The sequence below is a fragment of the Zootermopsis nevadensis genome, unplaced genomic scaffold (genome assembly GCF_977971745.1).
Source record: "Zootermopsis nevadensis isolate Lab colony 2312 unplaced genomic scaffold, Znev_1.0 Znev_ptg000029l, whole genome shotgun sequence".
Taxonomy (NCBI): Eukaryota; Metazoa; Arthropoda; class Insecta; order Blattodea; family Termopsidae; genus Zootermopsis; species Zootermopsis nevadensis.
In genome coordinates this window covers 10,098,257-10,118,986 of record NW_028259161.1, presented here as the reverse complement: position 1 = coordinate 10,118,986, position 20,730 = coordinate 10,098,257, and the positions used below count along the sequence as shown (strand labels likewise).

Genomic DNA, 20,730 nt, shown 5'->3' with positions numbered 1-20,730 from the left:
AGACGAAATCATTCCCGTGAATTTAACCGCGTGTAATCTACCTATAAACAGTTGAGTGATGCATTCGTACTTCCTCTGTGCACCTATCAGATACAGCCCTTTAACTATGACAGAGCTAAGATTTATTTAACTTCGATTTTGTATAAATTATAAAGAATTCCGAAAAATAGTTCAGACGCTGCGCCCATTTTCCAGGTTCGGACGTTAAACAAAGAAATTTTCAGAGAAATTGATCACCTTCATTTTCACGGCTAAAGTCAGAAATATTGTTAACCATATACAAGACTACATAGTACCACATTCCACAAGACAACAATCGATATATTCACCACCATAAGATAATCTCAGATTTAAACAATCGGTTTATCATAATATTCTGAATCGATGGCATATAATGAAAGTTTTGTCGAGACTGAACTATTCATTCAGATGAACAAACCCATAGTACTACTGCGTTGCATCGCAATTGGCTTGGACTTATGGAGAGCAATTTTATAAATGCACCAAGGGTTCTGAACTCTGCCTAGAATTCGTCCTGGAGCGTCTTGTTCGATTTATTTCCCTTCCAGTTAATCTGGCAGATTTAATTCCTGCGTCCTCAAAACAATAACTTTATTCTGTTGTGGTAAAATAATGAAAATTAACATCTACTCTCCGCATTTCCAATTAATCACTTTATTATAGATCCTTAACGATAAAATGTGTCCTGATATTTTCCAAACTAATGAGAGATATATAAAAATAACAGATATAATCAAACAGCCGAAGGAACAAAGAAAGCCAGGAAGAAACTAACACAAACAGAATGAGTGAATAAAGGATGAAAAGACAAGTATTAGTAAGTAGGGCCTAAATATAAACAAACCGAATTTACAAAAAATAAATTACACAAGATAAAAAGTGCTACAATTTCGGGGTTCAATAACCCCATTAAAATACTTTGCATGGTCACCAAGTTCAAATTTTTATACCCAGTCCACTCCACACACACGTTTTCTGTGTACTATAATTTGTGTGAGAATATACGAACTCGTACATTGTATTCGGAGTTTCTGTTTTATGCATGGAGGGACGTAACATCGCCAGCTTATCTTAATTGACAGCCGTTGTCTGGAAGAAGAATTTAGTGTCGGACTGCGAGCAGTGGACCTGGGTAACCGCTCACTAATCAGCTTTGTTTAAATTTCGAGAGCAGAGCATGCAGGCTGCCTATCTTCACCCCCCCCCCCCCCACACACACACACACACAGAGTCGCTCAGACGTGGCTACTGGCACTAAATTCAAGTTTGAAAAATCCATTATCATGTCTTTCAATTTACAAGTCTTCCTTTTGCAAGTTGAAAGTACGAAATGGTACCAATGTAGCGATATTGACGAAACAAATGTAATCAAAGAAATAATAAATGAAATTTACAGACCTTTATATATACAAACATATTTGTTATTCGTAAGTAGGAAATAGTTAAAAGAACCAGTTGAGACAAACATAAGGCAAGACAGGATCGTATATATATATATCAGAAAATTGGACCAGGTTGTTGAACTCGGCAAACCATGCAAATACTGAAAGGAGTAACAACATTGAAAAATCCAAAATAAATTGTAACAGGCACGAAGAGTTGCATAATACGGAAACATGAGCAGATATAAATATAAGAGAAGACCAAATAATCACAGTAAAAAGATCCAAAAATATTACCTGATGTTAACGAACATCGAAGAACAAAAAACAGAAACGTTTTTAGTTTCAAGTTACGTATTGAATGACATCATAAAGGATAAATTTTGGTAAACAAACGTGGAAACTTGTTCTGTTCAGCCTGCATAATGCATCAAACGAATAAAAATCTGAAGATTTCTGTCTTCTGGGTTGTTGCGCTGTGTAGTCTGGTCGATGTTAACCAACGTTTCAGAGGTCATACTGTCTCCGTCATCAGGGCGATGAAGATTTCTGTCTTCTGAGTTGTTGCGTCGTGTAGTATGGTCGATGTTAACCAACGTTTCAGAGGTCATACTGCCTCCGTAATCAGGGCGATGAAGATTTCTGTCTTCTGGGTTGTTGCGCTGTGTAGTCTGGTCGATGTTAACCAACGTTTCAGAGGTCAAACTGCCTCCGTCATCAGGGCGATGAAGATTTCTGTCTTCTGGGTTGTTGCGCTGTGTAGTCTGGTCGATGTTTACCAACGTTTCAGAGGTCATACTGCCTCCGTCATCAGGGCGATGAGTATGAAGATTTCTGTCTTCTGGGTTGTTGCGCTGTGTAGTCTGGTTGATGTTAACCAACGTTTCAGAGGTCATACTGCCTCTGTCATCAGGGCGATGAAGATTTCTGTCTTCTGGATTGTTGCGCTGTGTAGTCTGGTCGATGTTAACCAATGTTTCAGAGGTCATACTGCCTCCGTCATCAGGGCGATGAAGATTTCTGTCTTCTGGGTTGTTGCGCTGTGTAGTCTGGTCGATGTTAACCAACGTTTCAGAAGTCATACTGCCTCCGTCATCAGGGCGATGAAGATTTCTGTCTTCTGGGTTGTTGCGCTGTGTAGTCTGGTCGATGTTTACCAACGTTTCAGAGGTCATACTGCCTCCGTCATCAGGGCGATGAGTATGAAGTTTTCTGTCTTCTGGGTTGTTGCGCTGTGTAGTCTGGTTGATGTTAACCAACGTTTCAGAGGTCATACTGCCTCTGTCATCAGGGCGATGAAGATTTCTGTCTTCTGGATTGTTGCGCTGTGTAGCCTGGTCGATGTTAACCAATGTTTCAGAGGTCATACTGCCTCCGTCATCAGGGCGATGAAGATTCGTCTTCTGGATTGTTGCGCTGTGTAGTCTGGTTGATGTTAACCAACGTTTCAGAGGTCATACTGCCTCTGTCATCAGGGCGATGAAGATTCCTGTCTTCTGGGTTGTTGCGCTGTCTAGTCTGGTCGATGTTAACCAACGTTTCAGAGGTCATACTGCCTCCGTCATCAGAGCGATGAATTCATTTGCTGTTAGGGAGGTACTGGTGGTGGCGGCGGTAGTAGTAGTAGTAGTAGTTGTTATAGTAGCTTATCTCAAGTGAAATTACTTGTATACAGTACATAAAATATAATGAAAGGGTCGATGTTTTTCGAAATTAGATTACGCGCTCAGTCGATAACTAATTAGATATCAGAACGCTTTGCCACTGCAAAACAGTCATACAAAAAGTATATAAAAATCAAAACTACAGACCAACCAATGTGTATCATGTGACAAAAAAAAGAAGAAAGAATGGTGGAGTGGGAGAGTGGATCGAGTCGGCGGATTGCAAATGGAAGGCAAGGGGAAGGGCCACATGTCACCAGGCTGCAGTAGCAATGATCAGTTCTACATAATATTCTCCTAATTGGATACCAGTCCTGCTCCAAGGTCCCTTCCACCTAAATCTAAACTTTATGTTTATTGTCGCTGCTGGAACTGCTCAGCAGCATTTGTAAAAATGTCAATGTCCAGACGATGTGTGATCTGATTGTACGTGAGTACGAGTGCCAAATCCTCCTCAGCAAGTATCTGGCAGGTCTGCATAGCACTCAGTTGTTGAACTAATGTCACTGTTCATGCATAACTATCAAGCTTCTAGCCATCACCTTATTCATCTCTACGTATGCATTCTGACTGACCAACTAACTAACTAACTATATGGCTTACCGAACCCGAAGGTTCATCACCGAATTAACCAAAGCCCTCCACCGGACCCTGTCCTGGGCCAACAAAATCCAGTTTCCTTCAACTCCTATCTCCCATACATCCCGCCTGACATTATCCTCCCATCTACGTCTAGGTCTCCCCAGCGGTCTCTTCCCTTCAGGTTTCCCAACCAGTACCCGGTGCACACCTCTTTTCCCATCCATGCGCGCTACATGCCCCGCCAATCTCATTCTTCTCGACTTAATCACCCTGACAAAACTAGAGGAGGAGTACAGATTTTTAAGCTTATTATTATACAGTTTTCATTCTGACTGACTACCCCTGCTAATATTTGCTTAGGATTAGTTCGATAGCACAGTAAATCAACGCAATTATTTAAATGAAACTACAGTGATTATTATAAAAGTTATTTATTACACGATGCAGTGTACCAATTACGTGTTCGATAAAAATCAAAACAGTGTAGGGCATGATAAGTTCAATGGCATCACACGTTTTCAATTAAAAAATGATACAAGTTTTAAAACAAATTTCAAACTCATTACTACGGGACAAAATATACAGCCTTGATAATTACTACAAGTTAGTGGGATTTTATTTTTATTTAGATCTGCAAGTGATTGCAACCGTTTGGGGTTGGTAGTAACAAACTATGCAACAGCCCAGAAGACCATCTTCAAGTCTTACCTTCGGAAAATAATTTTATCTTACGGTAACTGGTTTTAATAGCAACATTTCAATGTTAATTGTCAATGACTGTACCTTAGACAAAAAGTAAAACACTCCCATGTTAAGGTTCTTAACCCCACTCCAGTTTCAATCTTACCTAGAGTGAAAAATGCAATAAAATGCGCCCACAGCAAAGAAAGACATATTTTAAAATTATTTCCTGTTGCCAGCACTTGGCCTACTTTAATTAGGCTACCTTACCCGCTTTTTCAATTAGCCTACGATACATAATGAAACTCATTTCTTTCATGCCTATTGTCCGGAACATGTCAGCGTTTTGTTTCCGTTAAAAGCGTTAAACCTCATATCTCTAACACCAGACATCGTTTCATAAATGTGATTCCGCATAACGAGGGCTCTTAAAGTAGGAAGCTTAAAAGTAACACTTGTACGTGTAATATTTCATCAAATTAGAAGTATCATTTCCTTGTCAAAACTAAAGGGCAAGAAAAACTAGACGTTCCAGCGTTACAACACAATTTTAATCTATTTGTTAACTAACCCTTTAAAGCTAAATCTCACCGAAATAAATTTAATAACAATTTATTTCCTACCTCAAACAAAACGCAGCCCGTCTCAATTACAAAGATCAATTGTTGTATACAGAAATTATCTCTTTTATTTAATGAGTCATATGAAAACTATGAATATATTCGGCGGACAAAGTGACGAGTTATCGAATTTTAGATCAGATCGTTCATAAGTTACGCCTGAGATTGAAAGAATTAATGGGTAATCCACACTGAATATTTACATAGAATGTAAAACATTCAGGCCATTTTATTACGTTCTGTATTGTTTGCCTGAAATACCGTATTATATGCTAAGTACCCAATGCGACGAAATAAATGTTTGTTTAAATGTTCGAGTTAGGTACGTCTACTTTTCATTACACGAGTGTACTTTGTGTGGTAGCCAAATGCAGTCCTACGAGGTATTACAAGTGCTACGAATCAAAGTTCTTAGAAAAGTTGCTGGTTCTTGGAGGAATGGCGTAGGTGAGGAACAGAGGATAAATTTTATAAAGATGAGCTTCTTGACACAGGCCCACACTTACAGGCCATGCAGTCAAGTTTCTTATATAGGACAAGTAGGAGGACTATACAGAACTCTAGGCCTATAATACCCGCTGTTTCTAGAAGCATAAAGAAAAATTGTTAGAATATTATAAAAATCATTAAAATATGAAAGTGTTGTACACGTGTCAGATCCGTGAGAGAAAGACAAAGAAAATAAAATAAATGTAATTAATTCTTTTATCCAAGATGCGTTAAATTTATTACGAGGCGCGTCCACAAATTAAGTTTCCCACTCGTCCCACAGCTAGCAAACCTTATATTGCGCGAAGCGACTGTGCGTACGTGATAGAGCAATGACGTAGCATGGCGCATGCACTAATGGTACTTCCCGCGTTCTCACAGTAGCATCGTTGCAGCTGTTGAAGATGGAGGTTCTTATTCCAGCTCCCGCCGACTGTGAAGTGCGGTCAGTGATAACGCTAGGCCGCACACGGCTCGACGGACAGCAAGTCTCCTGCAGGAGTTCAGCTGGGAGGTGTTTAATCATTCACCCTACAGCCCGGACCTCGCTCCCAGTGATTTCCATCTTTTCCTACACCTCAAGAAATTCCTGTCCGGTCAGCGTCAGCGTTTTGAGAATGACAGAGAGGCGGAGATGGTTGTCACACAGTGGTTCCAATCCCAGGCGGCAGACTTCTACGACACAGGTATTCAAAAGTTGGTCCCACGGTATGACAAATGTCTCAATTCCGGTGGCGAATATGTTGAAAAATAGCTGGACACTTGCTGTATCTGTTGCAATAAATATTTCCATGAAATTATGTTTTGTTTCTGTAAACGGCCCCGGGGAAACTTACTTTGTGGACGAGCCTCGTACTATTGTAATAGGACTGAAGCTGACCATTTACTTCCATCCAGTGGCAAAGTTAAGAACGTGTAGAGCTATACGTTCACTACCCTACGCATTTACGGTGTGGTGCTTAAATACCAGAGACAACCTTAACGTCTGATTTTAAATTGTGTTTTTCCGGGCGACACGACAGAGGCCCTGACATAGTTTTCGCATTAGGCCTACAAAGTATACAGCGAAAACACATGAAGCAATACGAATGTGATTATGATTGAAATTTATAATGCCAACAGAAAGAATAACAGACCTATAATTAGTAGTAATATACACTCATAACAAGGATGAATATTTTATTTGTGGTTTGAATCAATTAGGCATTTCTGTTACAGCAGTTTAAAATTCTGTCTCTACAGTTTAGAAAACAGTAATTAACAACAAGAACTAAAACCTAACAAAAGGACAGATATTTGATACAACTTTAAGACTCGACTCATAAAAGACATTTCCGAACAAAATCAACTTATGCGTCAATCTCCATGGAAACAAACAAAACCAAGATCTTTTTAAAGTGCAAAATATGTAGAAATGGTTATAATTTACAGTACAGGCTACTCATCCTGTACTATTATATGGGCGATTATGAAAAGTTTAATTAAATTGGCCAGATATAATGCGCATGGAGAAATTTGAAATATACCTAACTTTTGGTTGGAAAAACAAAGGCCATTTGTAAGATATTAGGTAAAAGTAAGAGCATAATTATAAAACTGATGATAAAGAAATAGATTTTAAAGATATTGACTGGATTAAAATAGTTCAGGTAATAGTTCAGTGACCTGCATTTTTAAAACATCAATGGAAGTTAATAATCATAAAAGCAAAGGGTTTCTTTAACCTGCTGAATAATCAACTTGTGAAGGAAAATTCTGTACCAACAACGCAATAAACTATACATTACAAGAACAATACTGATTTAGCTTGCACTTACGCGGATGATACAGGTTACCTTAAGATAAGAGAAATATAATCGTGTGTTAGAAGTGAAAATAAAACAGACTTTTTATTTTCAATATGTAGTCCTTCCTCGACAACCCTCTTCCTGTACACTTTGGACACAGCAGTTATAGGTTCATACGGACGTGTCTTCTTTTTCAATTGAACTTTTCTTGGTTTTAACGAATTTATTCTCGATACTCATTATCATACTTTCTTTAAGCAAGAGTTTGTTTCACTACACGCAGAATGGTTTCACAGAAATTAAGGTTCACTATCGAGGATCTTAAAACGCTTGGTACTATAAAGATTAATGTATCCAAAAAATGCACGTGATGTTTATATTTTAGCAGTAATTACATGTACATAAACCTATATTAAGTGAAACAACAGTTAGAAAAAATCGACTGAAAACCATTCGTTTGGCTAAGGAGTGGTCCCTATTTTTAAATACAATGTCTTTTTCTCCAACCACAGGTACAATATTGTTTTTGGCATTCAGACGTGACAAAAGTTGATAAAATAGAGGCATTACAAAACAATTTACAAAGCAGCATAACAGACCAGCGTAACACACTTCAAGTACATGATCTAAAATAGGCCCATTATTCATACTGATATGAGTGTGGGGGTGAGGGTAATTGAAAGCAACAACCAAGTGAGATATTTAAAGACGCCTTTAAGTTGACACTTTTCTTCTGGCTTTTTATTACTGTCACATTATTCATCGGTGTACTCATGAAACAATAGTTATAAATGCACGTACAAGAAATATCTGAATAAGAAATATGAGAACTTTCTAATAGTGCAACAATGACATATGAGTCCAAGTAATTTATGTTTTAAATGAGATCATTTTATTCTCTCCATAAATTCTAAAAAAATATCATATTTAATTTTTTGTACATATTGTAATCATCAATAGATTGGAGTTCGTACTTCAGGTTATCGTTGCTAGCTTTTCTTGCGAGACTAAATAATATGATTGTTATTGTACAGAAATGTCCAAACTAAACTAAGTTTTCATAAACTATAATAAGCTAGTAAATTTTCCGTAAATATCAACGGAAAAGACTAAAGTAGTAAACCCACACAATCATAAATATTATTCCATAAGTTTTAAAATCCCTTAGGGGAAACCTCTTGGAAAACTTGGCTTAAAAGACCAAGACAGAGATGTGAAGATAATATTGAGATGGATCGCCGGAAAGTCGGTAGTTAGGACGATAGGTAATGGGATTGGCTCAATACTGTGTTCAGTGTTAGGCTTTTGTAATAGCAGTGTTAAACCTTTGAGCTCTGCTTCCACAGTATTACTTGACTGCGATGACTGAACTCGCCCACTACAAGGTACCCAGGGGTACGGTGTAGAGGTTACAGACGAAACCTATGCTCAGAAGAAGGCGGTCTTAATGTTCAACCGGTTATCGGCTATCCTAACTCATAATTTTGTGGTCTTCCTTAACAGGTGTAATTCCAGGCGAACGTTCGGCCTGTACCCTGCAATTTACCACAACCGCTTGATTTCTGCTCGCCATTTATGATCAAATTCAGGACAAGTTTTATTCGAAGCTATATAAATTTTGCAGTCGATACAATGTAAAAATCTAATAATCAGCCCATCAATTGTAATGTTCAGTCTTGTCGTTTACCATAAATTCAGTAATTATGATAGATTACTAATGGTAGAGAAATATGATCCTTTATATGAAAAACGTTTGTGTGAAATAACTATAATATTATGATGGTAAAAGTTTTACATTATGAAGATATGCGACAAACTTAAAATATCTTGAATTTATACTAACATTAACCAGTCAAATAAAACTTGACTTCTAATAGGGTCCATAATCACTTTAGACAATTACGGAAGGGAGTGTAATTTGTATGATTTCTTGGCTTCAGCGTACATTAATAAAATGTTGACTTCGTTTGTCAGAAACATGATTGTATCATTCCACAGAATCTACAGTATGAACGACGGCTTAGCCAAGAAAGATGCAGGATACCATTCAACCTCATCTCCTGGATACAGCTAGTCGCGAAATTTCGGAAAGTCTTTCTTGTCCCCTTATATATCTAGTGTATTTGAAACTGTCATAAACAACCGAGACTCAAAAATTAAAGTTTATATGTATGCTACAGAGTCGACATTATCCTCGCATTTAAGAACTACTGGGAGAGAAATAAAGGCCCAGAAATGGTCCATTTAAATAAAATTGAACACTTTACCAGAAATTTAGTCCATACTAAGAAACGGTCTCAACATGTTTTCGGTATGAGATTATGGATATCCCATTTTAATATATAATTATTGTTTTATGCATAATAATCGCTGTGTACCAAATGTCGAGTGGTTACATTACTGCTTAGCATCCTGGACCTCCCGAGCCCAAATCTCGTCTAGGTTCGTCGCGGTTTTCCTCGGCCCGTTCAGAAAAATGCTGGAAACAGCCTCTTAAATTAAGCCACGACCGCTTACCCTACATCCTTTCCAATCCATTATTCATTAGTCATCATAACCTGCGACGCTATTTGGTGTAAGCTGCTGACAGCATCGTTAAATAAACCATAAATAAAATAAATAGGTTATAGCTGTGCCTTGCGTCATTTATGCCTGCAGAGATGAGGACGTAAATGCTCGGACCAACTTTGGTCTGTGTGAACATCTGACTGCTTGTTTAGCTGAAGCTAAGCCAAGCTAAAGGGATGTATGTGAAAGACTTATCGTAACTTACCACACGCTGCTCTCAGCAAGAGATCCGGAGAGACATGCGAACGTAGCTTTGTGGTGCAGTGAAGCCTCCAACGTTATTATTGCTTGATACTGTCCGCACTCAAATAACTTCACGTCCAACCTGCCAAAAGATAAACAGTAATACTGATTTGTACAAAATGAACTTATTTTTTGAACATGAATAGAAAAGGATAGCACAAATTTTGACAGTTCGAGTAAAGTTGACGGTTGTCAACATCTAAAATGAAAATGACTGTCTACAGCCGCCATTATAGATCTGATAATGGAGGCAGCAAGCACCTCTGAAACGTCGGCAAACTTCTACCACTCTTCACGGCCGCTAAAACTTAGAAGACAGCTATCTTCATGTTCGGCGTCCTGTGAACCTCAAATATCACAATATGTGGCCATATATAACACATAACTGATATATAATAAAAACTGTTGCATAGACGGAAGTAATATTTTAGTAAACGTTCATCTGTAGTAAATGTGTGCAGTTTGTAAAATGATGCAGAACAAATATTGTCATTTTACTCCCTGTCAAAACGTGGCATGGAGTTGTATGTTCCGTTTTTTAGCCTTCCGTCAACATATTGAAGCATAATGGAGATAAAGAAGGGAACAGCACCTACTTTAGGCTTCGAAAATAAGGGAGATAATTAATAAGAAACACGCTTTGGTCGTCTTTATAAACTGTAAAGTTTCTGCCGTGTCCATATTACTCAAAACCGTCGTGAATGGCCAGAATGTTTAGGGAAGGTAATTTATAAATATCGACCCTGTTATCAAGGTAATGAAATTATACAGAATGTTCCAAAAACATGTATATACATTATAATACGGAATATTAAACTTATTATAGATCTCCTCCATATTACCATCGTGATGTCAGGGCATAATTTAACCCCACTTGAATTTTTCTTGTGAGGTTACGTGCTCAGCCGTCCCAGCAACAAATTTGGTGGCCGATTTTCAGTCAATTGATTATCTCTGTCAACTGTGCCACGAAACTAGCGACGGTCAGTTTGGACACTTACACTAGATTCGCTAATACACTAAGTGCCAGAGCTGACGTATGTAATGGCGTAGTTTATTAAACTGTCTTTCTTTTATTCATTGAATGTTTTAAATATACCCTTTTGGACACGCTGTATTTAATGAAGAAGTTGAAATACTCACTGCAATAACGTACGAGTTTGATATAATCGAAACCGTAACATGGAGTATGCCCTGAGGAAATAAACGTGATTTACTTCGACTGAGGAATATCAAGTAAACAGTAAATACACAGAAAATAGTGTAAAATTTTTGTAAATTATTTTATTAGTCTTTTTAAACATAATGATTGGAATCAAGGATATTTTATTTTTTGTTGTATTTTATCTCTACAAAATAAACATTTATACAGTGCACCAAGTGAACTTTTGACCTTTACCTTTCCACACAACTTATGCGAGGCGCAGTGGGATGGACGAGTAATGGGCACATATTTCCTGTTATAGACCCCCCACCAAACACATTATACTGAGCGTATGGAATGTAAAACACCTGCATCAACGACGGACTCGTAAGTTACAAACATCCTCTTAGGATTCTATGCACAAACTGAACGTTAATAACAAATCAGCTAATCCCATGGAGCATAGTTTTTCTTGAGAAGTGAATAGTTACCCTGTTAGACAAACTGCCCATTTTTTATGGAACACGAAATTTCACTACCGTGTTCCCTATGCCGAGTTAAATGAATTTAGGGTACATTTTCCTGTCGTATTTATTTAAGATTCACTTTAATATTATCCTCCTTTCAACATACAGGCATTCCAAATTGTCTTTTCCTTTCTGGTTTGAAGACAAAAAATTGTTTATACAATTCTCATCTCGCTAACGTGCGCTACTTGTTTCATTCATTTCATTCTCCTTGAACTGAGCATTTTAATAATATGTGACAGAAATTACGCTTAAATAGCGCCCCATGTTATGCAGTTTTCTCCAGCCACCTATTAATTCCTCGCTCTTAGGTCCACCGTAATATCCTACATAATGCGCATTTAAATGACTCAGTGGTGTTAAGGAGTTCAGGTCGCCAAAAGCTAACCAAAGCTTGTCACTGGATTACTTCCGAAAATAATTCAGTGTAGTTCACAGCATTACACTCTACTTCCGTGTTATCTGTATTTAAGACCTTCTTTCTTTTCTTATGAAATAAAGGTTTATGTGATCACCATATTGTCTATTTATGACCCCCTATCAAGTTTAAATCAGGTAAGTAATTACCTTGGCCGTCAATTGGACAGTAAAAGAAATTATGGCCTTCAAAAATAAATGACAGAGGTTCAATTATCTATGCGAAATAATTACACGCACAATGCTTAATAAATCTCGTCAAGAGATAATTCTAAAATTCTATGACATTTTAGCAGTACCAGTTCTCTTGTATGGACTTTCAGCTCAGCAATGGCGTCAACAAATTGAATTTTCTGAAATGAGATTCTTGAGATCAGAGGCATGTAGCAGAATAATGGATGAAAAAAAACAGGTGTTAGACAAGAAGTAAATATAATCAAGGTGGAAAAGTTAAAGAATGCAAGTGTAACTACTTGTAACATATTTTAATAATGTCAACTTATCTAATTCTTCGGGAGCTCTTGAACTACCACCCTGAAGAATGAAGATAGAGAGATCGATTACTGAAATGATGGAAGGATTAATTCAAGTAACCATAAATCGGAATGTCAAAAGCATAAACATTTCAGCTTATGATCATTACACTCAGGATGAATATTATCCAGGTGGGAGCTACCAAAACCCCGTTATTTTTAATATTTTATATTCTGTCATAAACGCCACTAGCGCTACTCAAAAAACGGTCTTGAATTATGCACGGTAATTAATAATCAGAAAATATGCAACATCAGTTTCGTTAACTTTTCGTCGAATGCAGAACATCAAAATGTCGACTGTACGACGAATTTCTTCAGCTCTCTGTTTGACAGCAATAAATAATGAACCATTGGGGTTAAGAATTTTAAATTTGGTTTGAATATATATCATAAATATACCTACACGTTATAATGTACGCCCACATGAATTATTGTTTGTAGGGCAACAATTACAAATATGGCGACAATGCTAATCCATGAGGTCAGAGCTAGCATATTTAACGCAGAACCTGCACAGGTTTGTTACATTCTTCACAAAAATGTAAAAATACTAACAACATAGAGTAATTATAGCTTGCCTCATAACATTCTGTAACATATTTGAAACCGCATACAGTAATTAAAAGAGAGTGACCCAAATGGAATTCGATGTATGGTGATCTGAACACGAGCCCAGAACACTTATTTATGGGCTATATACCATTTCACTAATGGGATTATAAACTTGCGTTATCTAGTTATAATATAATAATCACAAGAATTATAGGATTAGGAATGTGTACAATAGGACAATATTCGTTGTGAGTTCTAACAGGAATTCCTTGTACTATTTTCCCACATGCACAACGACCTCTGACCTAACCTAGTTTAATAAAAACTGTTCACCAAAACACTGAATGCTTTTCTTGTTTATCAATAAAAATTGTCTGCAAAATTGTCGTATTATTTCTTATTTCATTCGAATAACTCAAAACGTTTAGCAGAGTCCTTCTTCAGGAGCCTATAGAAGTTCAGCTTCTCAAAGATTTCGAATATCTAATGGAACCACAAAGTTCATTACCGTATTTACAAAAGGCTGCCACCGGTTCTTATTCTGAATAACACTAATCCAGTTCACAATCTTACCCCAGATCTGTATGATTATCCATCTGTTTACTCATTCATCAATTTATTTATCTATTTATCCATCCACCCACCCACCCACCATCTATAAATATATATCTACCTAATACAGTATTTATGTCTTCCATATAGATGTTACTGCTGAAAAATGTAGTGGAATTTTACTGCAACGCTATAGTTTAATGCAAAAATCCTTGTATGAGTGCTGCCGTCTCTTGTTACCATATGCATTCTATGTTCATAAGGATAATTATCTGCAGGAGAATAAATAAGACCCCTATCATATGCAAATCAGTTCATTACACGACATTTTTGTACAATGACTTTGTCGTAGCCATATTTCATACATGCGAAATGGATTCGTACACCCGCAGTATATAATTATTTCCAAGGCTAGGCTCATGCATAATGCGTACACCTAGAAGCTTCTACTCGATTATAATACATACCGCAACTGAGATTGAATGAAAACGCCTAAATAAATTACCGACAGTTTTTATAATTCTTCCCTTGCAGACTGTTACATGAGTGGTTTGCTTTATGCCTTCTGGCTTTACGACATGCTTCGTGGAGAAGAAAAAGAGAAGACTGAAGAAAATTTTTGATGAAAAGTAAAATACGTTAAAATTATTAAACAGTGAACAAAATTTCAAGAAGAAATAACGAGTACGATAACGTAAATAAAACAGAAAAGTCCCACTGTAAGCGTGCATACTTAAATGTCAAAAGGATTATAATATATAGCAGAGGCCTGCTAATATTTTCAATAAAATTACAAGCCGTCTGAAGAATTGTGAGCTAGAATATGTCAGAAATTAAATTAATATTTATAGGCCTATACAATTATTTACAAACATAGAAGCTGCTACTTACATGATTAAATCGGAACTACACAGACCTAATTTAACAATGTAATATGCAAAGATACAAAACCATCAGAATAATTTGCAGAAAATTTTAAATTTGTAGGTGTTGTGGCGACCTGGCGCCCGGAACTTGAGAAGACCTGACGTTTGAATTTTTTTCTATTTCCTCTTCTCTTACTGTATGCCTTAGTTTCACACCCTATCAATCCTCTTCCTTAAAGATATGTTTTTTAAGTAGGATAATCGAAATCAGTAAAGCAAAATCATAATTCTGATAGCTTGTTGTAAACAAGAATAACGAGCATACGAACTTTTCTGTGGCAATAAAAATGAGTTCGGACTGTTCTACTGACTATTTAAGCCTATAGGCCTATGCTATGCATTGTTAAATTGAGCGGACTTTAGCTGACGGTATGTTACAGGCGTTAGGTAAGGCATTTGATGACAAAACTTAATATTAATTATTATTATAAAGAATTGAATTGAAAAAAATTACTATTATATTATGTATTTTCTCAAAATCACTTAGTTTTGTACAAATATTGTATTATAAGGCATGACATACATATTTAATAAATACCTGGCCCTGTAGTTTCTATTCCAGAAATTCTCCCTTCAAACCTCGTAGTCAATTCAATAAATTAAACTTACAGAACGATAATACTCACATAACAGAAGTGTTATATATCAACTTTAATATAAAACATATCATACGATTAAGGAAATGTCTATAAATTCTTAAGTAAAATGACTAAATTTTTAATAAAGACACATATGCTAGCCAATTACATTTAAATTAAATTGCATTAAGCAAAAGGCAGTTGGGGGAAATAATTTAGAATAAATGGAACCTATACCTCGTAATATGGTATTCCATTGCACTCAGAAGAAAGAAGGAAGTAGGAGTTCAGAAAATTAGTGGCTCCTGACTTGAATAAAATAAAATAAAATCCGTATTTCTTAATGCTTGTACACTACAGTATTACTGTAATACAGATTATTAAATATATTGGTTAATGGGGCTCTGTAACTAGCCCACAGACCATAACGGAACTGATACTTCTAGAATTTTTTTCGAAAAGCGCCTAAAATCGAATCTACAAAGCGATTCTGAAAAATGTACGAATGGAACATTACATGAACTTCTGAACTTCTGACAACAATAAAGTAGTTTTTAAGGAACTGCGTAGTTTACAACGGGTTAAGATTTGTAAATATCCGGTTTCAAATGTCGATACTGTAAATCAACGACAGTATATGCCTACTTTTTCACTACTGCTAAACAACTACACAACGTGAAATGGTTTCTTGAAATCGGAAATAAATTAAGAATTTCCCTTGACCGACGGACAGAATTAGTAGACCTATTATGGTGCCTATAGAATGCTGAAGAATAACCTAAGCTTATTTTATAGGCTGTATCCTAGTTCCAGCCTTAACTTCAATACGTTTTAGCGGTCGAAGAACTGAAAACGTTATCATCACGTATCTTCTGTCCGCCAATAATTCATGCTGTACTATGAAGATGACAATATTATTCAATGAGATTTTTACGCAGCGCCTCATTCAATCATAATTGATCTTTAAATGGGGGAATTTCAATCACTCGACAAGTAGCAAATTTTACTAAAATTTCTGGAAATTTACTACGTAACATGTTTATTGTTCAGTCACTGCTATATCATAATAACTCCTGCTATTAGTGTTAGGTCTTACATCCATGTTTTCTCCAGCCACGCTCCTTGAATACTAATGTTTCGACTAGAAAAGCTTACCATCAGTACACGTTTTAAAGAAAAAAATGTTTAAGTAATATTATTATGGCAGGTGTCTGAGAGTGGATGTGTTATATAACCGAAAGCCTCGAAGGATCTGGCACGGCTTGTATAAAATAATGGAATATGCTCAAGTGTGGTTTGGGAAAGTATTAATTTTGAAAGAAAATAAATTGGTATTAATATGAACGTCTCACAAATGAATTAAAATTTGCTTATTAAAGGACATAAGAAATTAACGTCTTACAAACACAGTACTTTTACTTCTATAGGAAGTGCCTATTATTTGTCTGGGTTATGTTAGCATACCTGCTGTGTCTCCATCCATATCCTTCCCAACATAATTCGTTGAGCAGCAGGAGAATCCTCAGTACTTAAACTGATACTAAAAACTGTATTCAACTGCATTCAATGACGTCTGTGTTAAGCCAAATATAAGAATATCAATTTAAATTCCACTGTAATTTTTATAATTGACAATAATTACTAATTACGCATTCAGCCTTTCCGATATCTCTTGTAATATGACTTTCTTTTGAGAAATATTAACCAAAACAACGGAATAAACTTATAAAAATTTGGACAATAAAAATTCGCCAGTAAATCTTGTAGAAAACATTCACCTTATAATAGGGGCAGTAAGCACTCACGAAACGTCGGAAAATATATGCCAGATTACACGGCACAACATCTTAGACGACAGTCATCTTCAAGACGCCATTTATTTACCAAACACAAAGTATCTAGGAGTAGAACTGAAAGACTTGATGTCATTGATACCCATCATCAACATCATCTAATAGTAAAGGAGTTTGGACACTTGTTGACCCGTTTCAATCTTAATAGTCCAAATGTTTCTTTAAAGGTGGTGCTCTGTTCCATGTGGTTTGTAATTTTTAACGGTTTAGGAAGTCAAATGTTAAATCGCTTTTCCTTTTATTATTTTACACTTTCGTCAAATACAGTTTCCTTTTCTTTTTCTTTTGAAATATCTATATAGCCTAAAAAGTTGGTCAATATTTTTCTGTTCTTATTAATACCGTTTCAGCGGCTATAATCCTCGTTTTCATTTTCTTTAATTGTCCAGGTTACACTTTCATATAAAATTGCTCGTAAAGCCAAGTTTCCCACAGAAATATGAACAATATTTCTCTCAACGGTCTTCTTATGGAACTGCAAGCCAGAAGAAAGTTTTGGGCGGTACGACCTTTAAGTACAAAATAACTGATACACAATTGCCAAATGTGGTTTAACAAGGCAGACATATCAATCACTGAGCCAATTACAGACCGCCTCCCAGTCACGTTGTCTACACACCAGGCGGTAGGTTAAGATTATCTCTCCATTCAAAAAACCTGGAAAGAAACTCATCTTAAACTGAAATATTTGTCGTTCTGTACTTCGCTGTTTAAGCAACAAATGGAAGAAAATAAATTAACAATTTTTCTTCGGTCATATTCTTAAGAAGTTGCTTTCACAAACATGCTTCCAATGAAACGTCTACATGTGAAATAATAAAACGTTTTCGCGAAAATCTCCACATATACCAATCAAAATAAATGTCTCTTCACCTTTATTAATATTATTGTATTAGCCATTGTGATGATGATTAGGCTACCATCACCGGGACCTGAAGAAATCGGCATGAATAATGGTACCCCATAAAAGGCGGGTAATTCCTTGACAAGCTGGACGACTAACAGCTTGTCAAGAGGACCTGCTGAGCTTTGTGAGTGAGCTGGCTAAGAGACGGAAAATTACTCGTTGTTGAACGAGCTGACCTAAAAGTAAAAATTACGTATTTTATTTCATTAATATTGTTACGGCAGTAGTTAAAGCCATGACTGTGGAGTCGAAGTCGGAGTCGCGTAGTTGGAAGCAATTTTAGATGGAGTCGGAGTCGGTAAAAATGTACGGACTCCGACCTCGATATAAAATCTTAAGAACAACTTCTATACCGTGTGAGCCGCCGGCGGCCTCACGCTAGGAAGATTCAACGACGTGTTGAGCCACATGGTGTGGGAATAATGCTTTGTAACTTTGGCTGTGATACCTTAAGAATACAAACTCTAGAAATCAACCGATTTCTGCAATAACCATTTCGACGTATATTTAAATACAGGTTAGAAGTCTAAAAGTAGGCTGATGATTCATGTGGTGATGTTAAAATCTCTTATGGTGTCATTTACCATTTTAGTAGGTTTACCCTTATTGATACATATTGAGCTTTTATGAAGGAGTCGATGTCGGAGTCGAAGCCAGAGCGGAATCGGAGATTTTAATACTGACTCCACAGCCCTGGTTAAAGCAAGGAGTTAAACTCTTTATAGCCCAGTGGTAACTAAATGTACGTACAACCTGATTTAATAATCAACAATTCAAATTCTACATTTTGCCCACTAAATGTGTTTATGGGTTTTGTGTGATTGTTACACTAAACGGCTATTATTTCCTTAAACAGGGCTGTGTTTTCTTTGCCGTACGAACTGAACTGTTAAATAACATATAAATGAGCTTTGGCTTCAAATAGGTTAAAATGGACTGCGTATTAGAACGCGTAGGAGAAAAAATAAACTCATGAAATTTGAATGAGACAAGAGCAGTTAGTAGACTACGACGCTGAAGTAAGCAAAATCATAACTGTATCTTGGTGTACACTTCGCTAGTCTGAAACGTAATTTTCCGTGTCCTTTTGTTGCAGCCGTAATTGAATTGGAATTTTACAACGCTAGATGTTACCTAAATAAGTATGTCCTAAATTTTAGAGAAAGCTACAGAAGTTCTACTGCTTTAAATATCAATTTCATCGTTCAGTACCAATAACTCCAGAATCTGAAAATTAGTAACAATTAAATTAACTTGCTATGGCACCTTCAAATAATATAATTTTAATCTTCTGGTAATGAAGAAAACCTATAGTTTTGTGAATCTACAAAAACATGGAAAATTATCGAAGTCAGAACGATTTCTGGTGTGGACACAATAAAGTTTCTTTAGTTTCTCCAGTAACGTATTTTAGCGAGCTGAATTGCATGCGAGGTTTCGTATGATCGCTTGAAGCAATAATGTTATAACACTTTAACAACCGACAATCATCTACAGTCTTGAGTTTTTGGTGGCCATCTTAAGTGTAGAATCAAGACGTATTTTCCTTATTTCTATTTTTCTTCTCTCTACACACACCTGTTATTGACAGGGATATCCAGTCAGTTATGATTACGCGCAGTGCATACATGAAATTCAAATAGCTGTTATCACGAACAGAACTCAAATTAATTTACTTCATTTGTGAGCAGCTCTGTTTAATATTCAACAGAGAATCATTTTCTTTATTACTGCCAATCGTACAGCTTTTGTCGTAACGTAAAGTTTAGGGAACTTCAGCATGATGCCAATAAAGCGGTTCCAATGTCTGAGAAACGAGTATGAGTCAAATTAAAGTTTTAGTATAGATAGAATGTTAATTACGCTTATCTTTAAAAAGGAATTATACAGCAGAGTCACTGATATTTGCTGTGTATCATATTTTCGTGTTTATGAGTGTTTTTTGGGTAACCAGTTACTAAAATTATTACACTAATAACAGCCTACTGTAATGGCCGTGTTACTTATTTTATCTATACTTTCCAGGGACAAGAAAACGAGGGAGAAAATTGTTAAAATTGCTGTAAAGTACGTTAAATCTTTTATGGATCTGAATTTCACAAAAATTGTTTGAAAAGGAAACACGCATTTACTGTTTAAATGAATAAATAAATGTATAGACCACTTGTGAATGTACATCAGTACATAGCTGAATTTGTTCTTGAATCGATTACAATTCGAAGCCTTATTTTATAAAACATGAAACTATTAAGGCAAGTTTTCCTATTGATCTGTAACGTTGGTGTTTTTTTAAAATTCAGGCTGAATTATCTTTCTTACTAGCTTCTTTCGAAATTTGAATACATTGTTTTATCACATTTATGTGTGCAATTGCTTTCTTAAGTCCTAATTCCTGCTTTCATATGACAATTTAGATCATATAATCGATCTTGAAATGTATATTTTCATCTCCCTTTTTATAATAGTAGGTCAAGGCTTTCGAAGTCCTGATCTATAGGCCTACACAACTATCAGGTGATAACCCAGTTTGGTTTGTTTTAAAAATACATACGTTTTAAATGAATACGTTTGGTGATATAATTATTAGCCTACCTAAAACACCAACGAACTTATAACCTCGGGTGATTTCACTTACGAACTTATTTCCTAACATTATCCACCCATGTGACGTGAAATTATAGAAGGACACACAAAATTCCTT

At 36.1% G+C, this 20,730-nt stretch overlaps 1 protein-coding gene across 4 annotated transcripts in view; it reads right to left on the bottom strand.

The window, feature by feature from the left end:
* Positions 1–20,730, bottom strand: part of LOC110832654 (uncharacterized) — a 202,813-nt gene that overhangs the window by 160,663 nt on the left and 21,420 nt on the right. For all 4 annotated transcript variants that reach the window (XM_087358129.1, XM_087358126.1, XM_087358127.1 and 1 more), the window contains exon 2: positions 10,000–10,119. In XM_087358129.1, coding sequence (XP_087214255.1) covers positions 10,000–10,119 — 120 coding nt within the window. The remainder of the gene's footprint in view (positions 1–9,999; positions 10,120–20,730) is intronic.